At 34.4% G+C, this 11,569-nt stretch overlaps 3 protein-coding genes and 1 long non-coding RNA gene across 9 annotated transcripts; 3 read left to right on the forward strand and 1 right to left on the reverse strand.

The window, feature by feature from the left end:
* The first annotated feature begins 2,625 nt into the window (after positions 1-2,625).
* Positions 2,626-3,805, forward strand: LOC116848952. 2 transcript variants are annotated; one of them, XM_032825619.1, is made up of 3 exons: positions 2,626-2,965; positions 3,030-3,189; positions 3,445-3,805. In XM_032825619.1, exons 1-3 carry the CDS (start codon positions 2,910-2,912, stop codon positions 3,628-3,630), a joined length of 402 nt encoding a protein of 133 aa, XP_032681510.1. In that variant the 5' UTR covers positions 2,626-2,909; the 3' UTR covers positions 3,631-3,805. The 2 variants fall into 2 exon arrangements, with proteins under 2 accessions (XP_032681510.1, XP_032681511.1); XM_032825620.1 differs by having other exon boundaries at positions 2,631-2,923.
* Positions 3,320-4,920, reverse strand: LOC116848953. The gene is made up of 3 exons (XR_004379038.1): positions 4,770-4,920; positions 4,255-4,507; positions 3,320-3,963 (listed from the first exon to the last, which is right to left on the reverse strand). It is a non-coding gene; the product is annotated as an uncharacterized LOC116848953 (long non-coding RNA).
* A 296-nt stretch (positions 4,921-5,216) lies between these two features.
* Positions 5,217-9,198, forward strand: LOC116848950 (reticulocalbin-2). Of its 4 annotated transcripts, none has more exons than XM_032825614.1 (6): positions 5,217-5,359; positions 5,739-5,777; positions 6,374-6,623; positions 7,449-7,596; positions 7,670-8,122; positions 8,334-9,198. In XM_032825614.1, the coding sequence occupies exons 3-6, from the start codon at positions 6,410-6,412 to the stop codon at positions 8,503-8,505; spliced, it is 987 nt and encodes a 328-aa protein (XP_032681505.1). In that variant the 5' UTR covers positions 5,217-5,359; positions 5,739-5,777; positions 6,374-6,409; the 3' UTR covers positions 8,506-9,198. The 4 variants fall into 4 exon arrangements, with proteins under 4 accessions (XP_032681505.1, XP_032681506.1, XP_032681504.1 ...); XM_032825613.1 differs by having other exon boundaries at positions 5,263-5,406; XM_032825615.1 differs by lacking the exon at positions 5,739-5,777 and having other exon boundaries at positions 5,222-5,359.
* Positions 9,199-9,812: 614 nt separating this feature from the next.
* On the forward strand, positions 9,813-11,174 carry LOC116848951 (DNA-directed RNA polymerase II subunit RPB3). Of its 2 annotated transcripts, none has more exons than XM_032825617.1 (5): positions 9,813-10,003; positions 10,083-10,227; positions 10,305-10,512; positions 10,599-10,805; positions 10,889-11,174. In XM_032825617.1, exons 1-5 carry the CDS (start codon positions 9,918-9,920, stop codon positions 11,071-11,073), a joined length of 831 nt encoding a protein of 276 aa, XP_032681508.1. In that variant the 5' UTR covers positions 9,813-9,917; the 3' UTR covers positions 11,074-11,174. The 2 variants fall into 2 exon arrangements, with proteins under 2 accessions (XP_032681508.1, XP_032681509.1); XM_032825618.1 differs by having other exon boundaries at positions 9,852-10,003; positions 10,088-10,227.
* Positions 11,175-11,569: the final 395 nt, after the last annotated feature.

The raw sequence follows: 11,569 nt of genomic DNA on the forward strand, positions 1-11,569 counted from the left end.
CTAGAACAACTCAGAACAAAAAGATCTCGGTTGGAACAAGAAAGATAGTATAAGTTTACTCTTGGTCCGATAGACTGTTTGCCAAAAAAATTTTTTTAATTTTTCGGGCTTATAATTAAACTTATTGATTTGTGCTTTTGGAACAATGTTTGGAACAACTAGAACAATCTATATTATCGGAATGCTTTCTTTTCAAAAAATGGGGTGCCAGGTCAAAAACATTTTTTTCATTTTTTGGACTTATAATTGAACTTACGGATATGTCCTTTTGAACAATGTTTGGAACAACTAGAACAATCTATATTATCGGAATGCTTTCTTTTCAAAAAATGGGGTGCCAGGTCAAAAACATTTTTTTCATTTTTTGGACTTATAATTGAACTTACGGATATGTCCTTTTGAACAATGTTTGGAACAACTAGAACAATCTATATTATCGGAATGCTTTCTTTTCAAAAAATGGGGTGCCAGGTCAAAAACATTTTTTTCATTTTTTGGACTTATAATTGAACTTACGGATATGTCCTTTTGAACAATGTTTGGAACAACTAGAACAATCTATATTATCGGAATGCTTTCTTTTCAAAAAATGGGGTGCCAGGTCAAAAACATTTTTTTCATTTTTTGGACTTATAATTGAACTTACGGATATGTCCTTTTGAACAATGTTTGGAACAACTAGAACAATCTATTGCAGTATCAGAATGTTCGATTTTCGAAAAGTGGATGCCAGCTCAAAAAATCATTTTTTTTTTGTTTTATTTGAAAACCGTTTTGAATAAAGCAATATCACTTTGGAACAATGTGGTACAAAGTCAGAACAATCTGGAACAACTTTCAAAATTATAAATTTCAAAAAGCGGGGTGCCAACTTCATACACTCCTTTTACATGCCGCTAGCATTTATTGCTTAATTTCGGCAACTACAAAAGATATCGATTTCGTTCAAAAAGCACTATCTTCTCCACACTTTACTCTATTGGAATTAGTTGTTTATAATATTACGATTAATACCACTGCTTTAGGTAAAGTATAGAAATGCGCGAATGTTTCGACGGTGCGATCAAGCTCTTACATGCCGCTAGCATTTATTCCTTATTTCTCGGCAACCATGAAAGATATTGATGTTATTTAAAGAGCACTAGTTTTTCCATAGTTTATGCTACTGGAATTAATGTTTTATAATAATGCGATTAATATCGTTGCGTTATGTAGGGCATGAAGTGGGCGTGCTTTTCGCGGTCAGGTTCTCGCATTTACATGTAAATAAATTTATGACAGTGCGTAAAGAGAAAAGATCATGTGCATGTTAGATGGAATATAAGTTCATACGCAATGGTCCATGTTCTTAACCATGCAATTATGCGCTTAGCACGGACACGAATCGTCAGGAAATGGGCGTAGAATAGACCGAATCGCTGCTTTACCGGCATCGTCTGAAAATGGGCGTAGGGAACGTAGTTCCACCTGTAAAATGAGTGCAGATGGCGCATCGCACCAGCGTGAATATCGGTGTCGCCCAAAACATATGGCGTGGCCGCTCTCAGGCTTCTCTCTGTTTCAATGACGCGCATCCCCACTCCGCATGACGTCACCCGTTAGTTCGGTCACATCCGGAGACTATCTCAGAGGGCGGTAGGTGTAGGTACTTCAAAGCGTTCCTTTTGGACGCTTTAACCGCTTATAAGCATCACTCTATCTTTCTTCCGCATCTAATAAGCGATAAAGATAGAATAATGCTTACAGCGCGTAAGCGCCTAAAAAGAAAGCAACTCAAGACTTCAATATATGGTTGAGTGCACCTAGCTTTAGTGACCTTACGCCATTGCTAAAAATTTGAACTGTAGGTGTAGGTAATGGATGCTTTCCAGTTGCGTACACTGTCACACAAAACCAGTTTATTGGTTGCATTTTATCTTACAAGATATTTTAGATAATATGTGACCAATAAACTGATTTTGTGTACGTGTGTATCAAGATGTATTAAGCAATTGGAAAGTACCCAATGTCACCAGAGCCATAACCCCTCCATTATTACGAATAGGCGAATACTCGATTGTAATTGGTCGATTTCCTTACGCTTACGATTTAAGTTCTTACGGAATTTTGTGTGTGATGGCCTTAAGTAGTAAACAAATTGACCAATCACAATAGAATATTATAAAAATAGTCGATTGTGATTGGTCAATTTGTTTACTACTTACGTCTTACTGCCTACTGCTAATTTCATTGTAGACGGACCTTTAAGATCTCCTCAAGTTTATCTTCAGATGCTGTACGGATCATTTTATTGGCTACAAAACATCTGAAGATGAACTCAAGGAAGCCTTTGGTCTGTTCTTTCGCTTTGCACTGCTGCACTGGTACAATAAGTTAGAGTGAGACAAATATATATTTTTCTCACTCTAACTTATTGTACCAGTGCAGCAGTGCAGAGCAAAAGAACAGACTTCTTAAATATAATGAAAGATTCATACCGCGTCCGATGTCCGATATCCAATAGCAGAACAGCTTTCTAATGGAGAATTAAATTCTCCATTAGAAAGCTGTTCTGCTATTGGATATCGAACATCATACGTCAATGCAGTGTGAATCCTGCAAAATGGAAGGTTTTCTATACTAAGTTTGAATTACATTTTTCCTCTAGATCTAAAAGAAGAATTTAATTTTAACTTAGAAGACTTTCAACAAATTCAAAGTAAACGTTCTGCTGAATATGACCAATGAAATAAGTCAATAACTGTTATTTTGATTAACAGTTAAATAGTTATAAAATAACAGTTACCGCGTTAATAATACTTATCACTACTAGACAGGCTTTACGTAATTTTAGCATTTTCGTGTTACGAACTGCTGTCTCAGTAGACTCAACGAAGTTTCAAATCCGTACGCCAAAGTAATTTCTGACAATGGGCTTCGTGCGGTTAGTACATTTGCAGAGGACTAGAGACAACCCACTGATATGGTATCCGCATAATTCATCGTCTCGCAAATCAAGATCACATTACGATTAAAGGTTATGTCCGTAGGTTCGCTGTCAAGACCACTCTCGCAAGCGGTATTGTTTATTATAGCATTCAGCAGGGTCTATGGTCCAAATCCGAAGACAGCGTACAATTGTACGGAAAGGTCTACAATAATGTTGCTCCTTATATCAAAGATAACATTCCTAAAGAAGTTCTAAGTGAGGTAGGTCTTATTTCAACAAATAAGTTCATAATATTTAGCATAATATTTATCCAATGCTAGAATCAAACATTAGCATGCTATTATTCAACGCTAGAATTCAAGGATATTCAAGTGAAATTATAAGTGACTGTTTATATTAAAAATATTTATATTTATACACATGATAAATTTAATGCTTTGTGTTTTATATCATCTTCTTTAATACTTTATTAAGATTGTTATAAAAAAGAATTTAAATTAAATCATTGTATACAGCTTCCACCAATGCTGAGTACTAATGAGCTCTGCAACTCTGCAAAATCAACATGGAATAAAGGAGTCATAGCAAGTATGAAATTCGTATCTGAAACTCCTAGTCATGTGAGCAATGGCATGCAAAGTCTTTCAACAACCATAGGACATTATATAGAACAACAAAGTGCAGCTGAAAAAAGTCAATAGTATGAGCGATTTCTAGTTTTATTTTGTGGATTTTAGGCAAATGTTATAATAACAATGCCATTAAATATTGAAATATATTATTTTTGCCATATATATCTACTTACACTGTAAATTATATATTGATTCTCTTTTTAATTTATTATATATGCAATAAAAATATTTTATCAGGTGTTAACTAAGTTGTAGCTTGCCTGACATCAGTAACTATATATACTACTATTATACTAATAATATCACTGATTATAGAGATTGTTAATAAATCAATATAGCATATATATGACGACCTATATATACATATACAAATTGATGATACTAATTTTTGCATCAATAAATCTGTAAAAATGCAATAGAATTTTGTTTAAGATTTATATTTTTCTCAATAATCAATTTTATCTGTCATTTTATGTACAAAAATATTAAAGTGAAGTTATCCGAAAGTGAATATTTTACAAAATATTTCATATCTCTTGTACTAAAAAGTATCAGAACAAAATGTAAAAAATCTACGAAAGTATTCAATTGTTCGAAGTTTTTGATTTTACCTCGTTACTTTTTATAAAATAATTCTAAAAATCAATTTATATTAAAAAATTATATGATTCTATTTAAAAAATTCAAACTGACCTTGAAGACATCATAGCGCGTCCAACGCAAAGTCAAACCAATAGCATTATCATGCATTATTTTTGAAATCACTAAAACTTCTATCTGAAACATTTTCTTAACTTGTAATTTCAGAGTTAGCATATTTTATTTAAAATGGGATATACGCCTTGTGTAAATCAAAGTGTATTCTCTTCAAATATCAAACTATTGTCAATGTTGCAAAGTTCGATAATTACAACGCTTAAGACTCTAAGGAAAGTATCTTGATTTTCTGAAATTCAAAATGATATCAATGTAAGTTTCGCGTTTTATATACCAAATAATAATAAATTATCAGTATCGTTTATCATCGTTTGCGGAAAGTATATCAAATATATTAATCATCCGCACCACTTATCAACGGTGCTCATTACTAGCAACGAATCGAGAATCGATTCACACACCGTCGTAATCTCGCAGATTCAAATTTCCTCGCGATTGGTAAACTTCCCGCTCGATTCACCCACTAAATTCGAAACATCAAACGGCATTACCTTTAAACCTTAATAGGCATGCTAACTATTGTGAAGTTCCCTCATCGAAAATGTCAACATGTGTCTGAGTTATGATAGAGAGTAGGATCGTGATGCAAACTCAACGACTGGAAATCCCGAGTAAATATGCCTCAAGCCGCGAGAAACGGGACGCGCGCTCGCCCACGATAGATTCCGGCCGATTGCCATTATCGATCTGGCGCTTTAAATAAAGAAACTTTCGACTTAGGTGCACGAGGATCGGCCGGTGCGCAGTTGAAAATAGACGCGGCGCGTCACGACAGCCGGCTATTTTCGAGCAACGGCTCGGCACTCCCGGACGTGAAACCGTGACTTCGCACACGCGTCGCGGCTGAGGAGACGCGCCCGCGTTGCTTTCTTTTGTTGACACGTCACGCTTCGCTCGCACACGACGCGAACTCCAACGGAAATTCGCCCGTACAAACATTGTGATATGCGTGTATACAACAGCGAGACAACACGTTGACAACATCAAACGTTCACGATTTTACGTCGAATGCGCTCGTCCGTACGCGACGCGAGTTGAAGACGGAAATTATCCAGCACGATTAACAATCGCGACGTTTAAGGTAAACGTTCCAGTAATTGAACGGGCATTGCCTGCCCCAATGTGATGGTAATATACTTGTATTTAATATTTCCGAAGGAAAACTTTCGACATTCGATTAAAAGATATCTCTTTATGCCAATCTGTCGTTATTTGACGAGCATTCAATCGTTCAGTCTATGTTATTTGGTAATTTGGACATAATCTGCTTTTCAGTTCAATTACTGGTACTACTGTCATTATCTAACATTTCATTAGAATTATAATTGATATTCTTTCTTAGTTATCGAGATACTAGTTCAGTCATCAAGATATTTGTCTTACGTGTAATTGAAAATAGTTGAACGATACCGATATCAAACGACCGCGCGAGAAGGATAATACACATCTGTGCTTTCAAGTGGATCGGTTATCGCGCAAGCGCGGCGCCGTATTCAAAGGTATATACATGCATATATTAAAATATCTCATGAGTGTGCGATTATCTTTTTTTCTTTCTATTACTATCGATAACATTTTTTTTTCTCTTGCTACTGCCTTATTGATCATTTTACCAGTTTGATTTGAGTCGCAGAGAAATAGAGATTAGAAATTAGAACTCGTTAGGCAGAAACTAAAATTAAGCTAACCTAACAAAAGTCATCAGTGAAATCATAGCAGCGAGTTTATTTCCAACATCACACAGCGTTGCTAAGTAATAAATTTTTGAGAATATTTACGAATAAATATGAAGGTCTTTGTTCACAGTTAAAACTAATATATTATTCGTGCACACGCCGTAATGTGCACATCCGTCGTCTCGTCGACCAACATATTGCACAATTGTTCCGAGAACGATCGTGCGGAAAGCGCGTCTGGAAATTTTTCACTGCGCGATCATCATGTCGTGCGTAATGGAAAATAATCGATAATATCCGCCTCGCGGCCTGCAATGTCAGTCGATCGGCGCAGCACCCGCGCCCGCGGCGACCGTCAAAGTTTCAACGAAGAGGTTATGCGCCGTCGCTCTTAGGTGCTTGTTTCGCGTTATTTCCAGTCTCGTTGCATATCACCTCAACGTGAGCGACACGCGATGGCTATCTGCGGCATTCAGATGCTCGTCCTGTTCCTCTTTACCGTTTTCATCTCCTCTGCCTGCGACGCCGCCTCCGCGCACATTCACACGCATCAGCACAACAAAGTCGACAGCAATGAGAGGATGGAGGACGGGGCCTTCAGCCCCCGCGACGCTGATCACTACGCGGAGGGAGAGCATCATCAGGAGTTTGACCACGAAGCTATCCTAGGTACAAATCGCGTACAAACCGGCGATTTTGGAGAACGTATTATCCTCTTTGGGATCCCTGCTTAAAAGATTTTATAGAATTACATAAAAAAATTTATGCGGCTTTTTAGTAAAAAGAAAATGATAAAAATGCACAAAAAGGCATGTGATATTCATCAAATATTTAATCATTAAAGTTATGATATAAAATTACAAAAAAAATTGATGACTTTTTTTATGTGAGAACTTATATGAAAAATTGAAATTCCTAATGGAAATAACAAGTCATGTAGTATTTCAATGAAGTTGGTATGTATCTCTGCCAATTTTTATCTAATTTTTTAAGCAGGTATGTCATACAGACTATTTAGATTGATCATAATCTTGCATTTATAAACTATGATTGAAGATTTTCATGTACTTTGTTGTTTTCTTATTTGCCTCATTGAAACTTCAAAGCTGCAATCTGTATCTATCCTAATTTTATATTTTATCAAATTATATTTTGTACGGAAATAGATACAGCAAGAAAATATTAATGTTTTCTTAATTTTGACTATAATTAGGATGTATGTTTTGATATTTTAAGTATCTCTCTTTTGATTTTCTTATGACTATGTTTCAAATGTTTATGTGTGTAACTTTCACTAACTTATATCAGTTTCATTAACTTCAAACATTCTAACTTATTTTAAATAAAAAGGAACATTATTTTATTGCAAATTTTATTTCAAATGGTTATGTATATTTTTACTTAGATTTGATCCTTCTTACAAAACCTATACCTATAGGAAAATTTCATATTATTACTATTTTAATCTTATTCTTATTTATTCCATGCACAAAGGAAGCGTAAAGGAAGCAGAAGAATTTGACAAACTTCCAATAGGAGAATCCAAAAGAAGATTGGGAATCTTATTGACCAAGATGGATCTGAACAATGACAAGTATATAGAGAGGAATGAGTTGAAAGCTTGGATCTTGCGTTCATTTAGGTATATTGTTTACTCAACATCTTGCTAATCCTTATTTATTAAACACTGTGTGTTAATAAAATGTTGCAAACAGCATGCTGTCTGCAGAGGAATCTCAAGATCGATTGGACGATGCTGACACAGATGAGGATGGCAAAGTAACTTGGGATGAAGTCCTGCAGGATATTTATGGCAATAATCCCGAGGACCTGGCTCATGACGATCTGATCGAGGACGATAAAGAAACGTTTGAAGCTGCTGATATGAACAAGGACGGTTATTTGGATTCAGAGGAATTCAAGGCTTACACTCATCCTGAAGAGACGCCTAGAATGTTTCCGCTTTTATTGAAGCAAGCCTTAGAGGATAAAGATGTAGATAAGGATGGTTACATTAGCTTCCAGGAGTTTATCGGTGACAGAGCCAAATCAAAAGACAAAGAATGGTTATTAACTGAAAAAGACAAGTTCGATTATGAGCATGACAAAAATGGAGATGGCAGACTCGATTCTGACGAAATTCTCTCTTGGCTTGTGCCGAGTAACGAGTGAGTATGCTACAATATTGTGGCAATAGAAAGTAAATATTTAAAGATTAGAGAGAACTAGTGCAGCTAGTTCAGCAATAGAAAAAAACAGAACCTCTATGTTTGCATGCAATGTTTAGCATTTCTATCTATCTGGATAGTATCATAAAATGCTATTACACTGAATTGTTCATAACAGAATATCGCTGTTATATCTTCTCGTGTATTTCAGGGAGATAGCAAGCGACGAAGTAGATCATCTGTTTGCGGGTTCCGACGATGATCACGATAATAGGTTATCGTTCGACGAGATTTTAGAACACCACGACGCTTTCGTGGGTAGCGAAGCGACTGATTATGGTGATCATTTGCAGGATATTGACCGCTTCTCGGATGAGCTCTGAGAAGTTGTTCTTGCTCATTTGATCTAAGAGTTATGTGTTCGTAACTCATTGAAAATTTGCATGGCAGACAACATGAGATTTAGCATTTTTAACGCATCTCATTCAGTATTTATGTTTCGATTTACCCGTTTGTGCAGCCCCGTTGGAATAAAAAATTCTAACACGGAATCGATGAAAAATCTGCACACCTATACACACACACACATACACACACATAATATATATATATATATATATATATATATATATATATATATATATATATGTGTGTGTGTGTGTGTGTGTTTATAATTCATGAGTATATAGCGTCACATATAAATCATCGTCTTCCAATTTTTACCAAACTCGAGTGCCATATTAGAAAACGCGCGGGAAAAAAAGAAATAAAAAAATTAGGACTAGAGAAACTTTTATTTCTCGTTGCAAGTACATATAATGTTATTAAGTTTATGTCTTAGCGACAATGCCATTATTATGCTGTACATATTGTTGTACTTTTATTGCACACAAACAGCACAATCTTTTTAGATCTGCAAAGAGTTAAATAACAATTTCCATAGTTGATGTTAAACGAATTTCAAGCTTCTTCCAAGCACTTTACCAAATGTGTCCATAATTTATAAAATGAATCTCGACGAATAATGTGCGCATTGATCGATTTTTCTAATAAAACATTTTAACAATTCCAATATAGCTCCTCTTGTTATTTCTAAAAAGGTATACTGCATTTTTCATTAATTTAATATTGCTACATAGACTATATATGTAAATCTCACACATTTGTTTAATTATATTTTATGTTTTGTAGCAATCATCTTCCCTAAAGTGTTGTATATATAATATAGCTTTGAAAAAATGCGTTTTCATAAAAAAACCCGCCTCACTCTCTCTCTCTCTCTCTCTCTCTCTCTCTCTCTCTCTCTCTCTATTTCATTTCTATATACTAAACAAACTATATACTAAATAAACTATATACTAAAAAAAGTACTATTAGTAGTATTGTGTTTAAAAAACAACGGTTGCACAACAGTTAAGTAATTTGTCAATGTAATTAGTTTAAAGTTAGGAATCTAACTAATTACTACTCACTGATCATCGTGTTTTCTGAACGTAACCAACCAACTTCTCGTTTTTCTACGTCTCGAATAAAAATAATGCCTGTTTTCCAGTAATAAACACTGTGTTGTATAAAGTGATTTTATTGGCTGCATAGTATCTAAGATATTTTCTAAGATGACATATAGCCAATAAAATAGCTCCGTGTAACATAATGTTCCTAGATAGAAAATGGCCAATATAAAGTTGGCTACAGTATTCCACTAACGTTAGAATTTAGTTGTGCTTCTGTACTGCGTTGGTGTACTAAGTATTATCGTAAATAAACGAAAAATAGTGAATCTCTAAAAAATAAAATGCCATACGCTAATCAACCTTCAGTCCATATTTCAGACTTGACTGAGGAGAATGTTAAGTTTCAAGTGGAAGATACGGAATTGAGGTAAGATAGGTTAGATAGGTTAGATCTGAATATTAAACAAAATACAGTTTTGATTAATTAATTAATTATTAATTTTTAGCGTAGCGAATAGCATGAGACGTGTCTTTATTGCTGAAACTCCAACCATGGCCATCGATTGGATACAACTGGAAGCCAACTCTACTGTATTGAGTGACGAATTCTTGGCACATAGGATTGGAATGATACCACTAATAAGTGATGATGTATGTTATATAGCGACTGATCCTATATCATTAAATATTATAATTGATGCAATACTAGCAAAAGGTTTTTTTTTCAGGTAGTTGACAGAATACAATATACAAGAGATTGTCAGTGTATGGATTTTTGTCCAGAATGCAGTGTAGAATTTACTCTGGATGTTAAATGCACTGAAGACCAAACTAGACATGTAACTACTGCAGATTTCAAGTCAAGTGACTCTAGAGTGTTACCTGTTACATCTAGACATAGAGAAGATGATGCAAGTGAATACGGAGAAACAGATGGTTAGTGTTCTTTTATTTCTTATATATTACCTTGATTATTTTAATAAAAAAATATAGCAGAAAGTGATAAAAAGTATATCTTTCAGAGATATTGATAGTGAAACTAAGGAAAGGACAAGAACTGAAATTAAGAGCATATGCAAAAAAAGGTTTTGGGAAAGAACATGCAAAATGGAATCCAACTGCTGGTGTAAGCTTTGAATATGACCCAGACAATTCTATGAGACATACTTTATTCCCCAAACCAGATGAGTGGCCCAAGTCAGAATACAGTGAATTAGAAGAAGATCAATGTAAGTTTATATAATTTTATATTTTTTGTATAAACTTTAAAATGTTTGTAATAAAATATATGTTATCATCATATATATTTCAGATGAAGCACCATTTAATTGGGAAGCCAAGCCAAATAAATATTATTTCAACGTTGAAAGTAGTGGCGCCTTGAAACCCGAAAATATTGTTATGATGGGAATTGCGGCATTGAAGAACAAATTATCAAATTTACAGACACAATTGAGCCATGAAGTACAAAGTGATGCATTGAGTATTCATCATTAAACCGTAGACAAATAATAAATGGATATTTCTGTTTTATATTTAAGATAAAAAATGTATAAATTACATTTACTTTTTTTCAAATAAATGATTGTAACTGTGAAGGTTTGTGTACTACATGTTATCACTATCAATTTGACTAATAAGATTTATATCCATATTCTCTAGATGCAATCTAAAAGAAATTGTTTAAAAGATAATTTTTTCTTTGGAAAAAAAATCTTAGTGTATAACAATAATAAAAACGTCTTTATATACGATATAAATTATAAAAAGTCCTCCGACATAATAATGTGTGTGTGTGATGACGTTTATTTTATATAAAAAAGTTATTATGCGACTGAAAAATTAACATACCCGTCAGTTTCAATGGATAAACGCAGCTCAATACGCCGACACTGGAACGGAACTTGGTACAGAGTGATAATAAAATTGCTAACGATAGTTACTGACTTACCAATTCTGTCATGACCAGCACTATCCTCCAGAAGCAGGCAGA

Source organism: Odontomachus brunneus, unplaced genomic scaffold (assembly GCF_010583005.1).
Source record: "Odontomachus brunneus isolate Ranch 3 - 2012 unplaced genomic scaffold, Obru_v1 Obru_scaffold_103, whole genome shotgun sequence".
NCBI classification, from domain to species: domain Eukaryota; kingdom Metazoa; phylum Arthropoda; class Insecta; order Hymenoptera; family Formicidae; genus Odontomachus; species Odontomachus brunneus.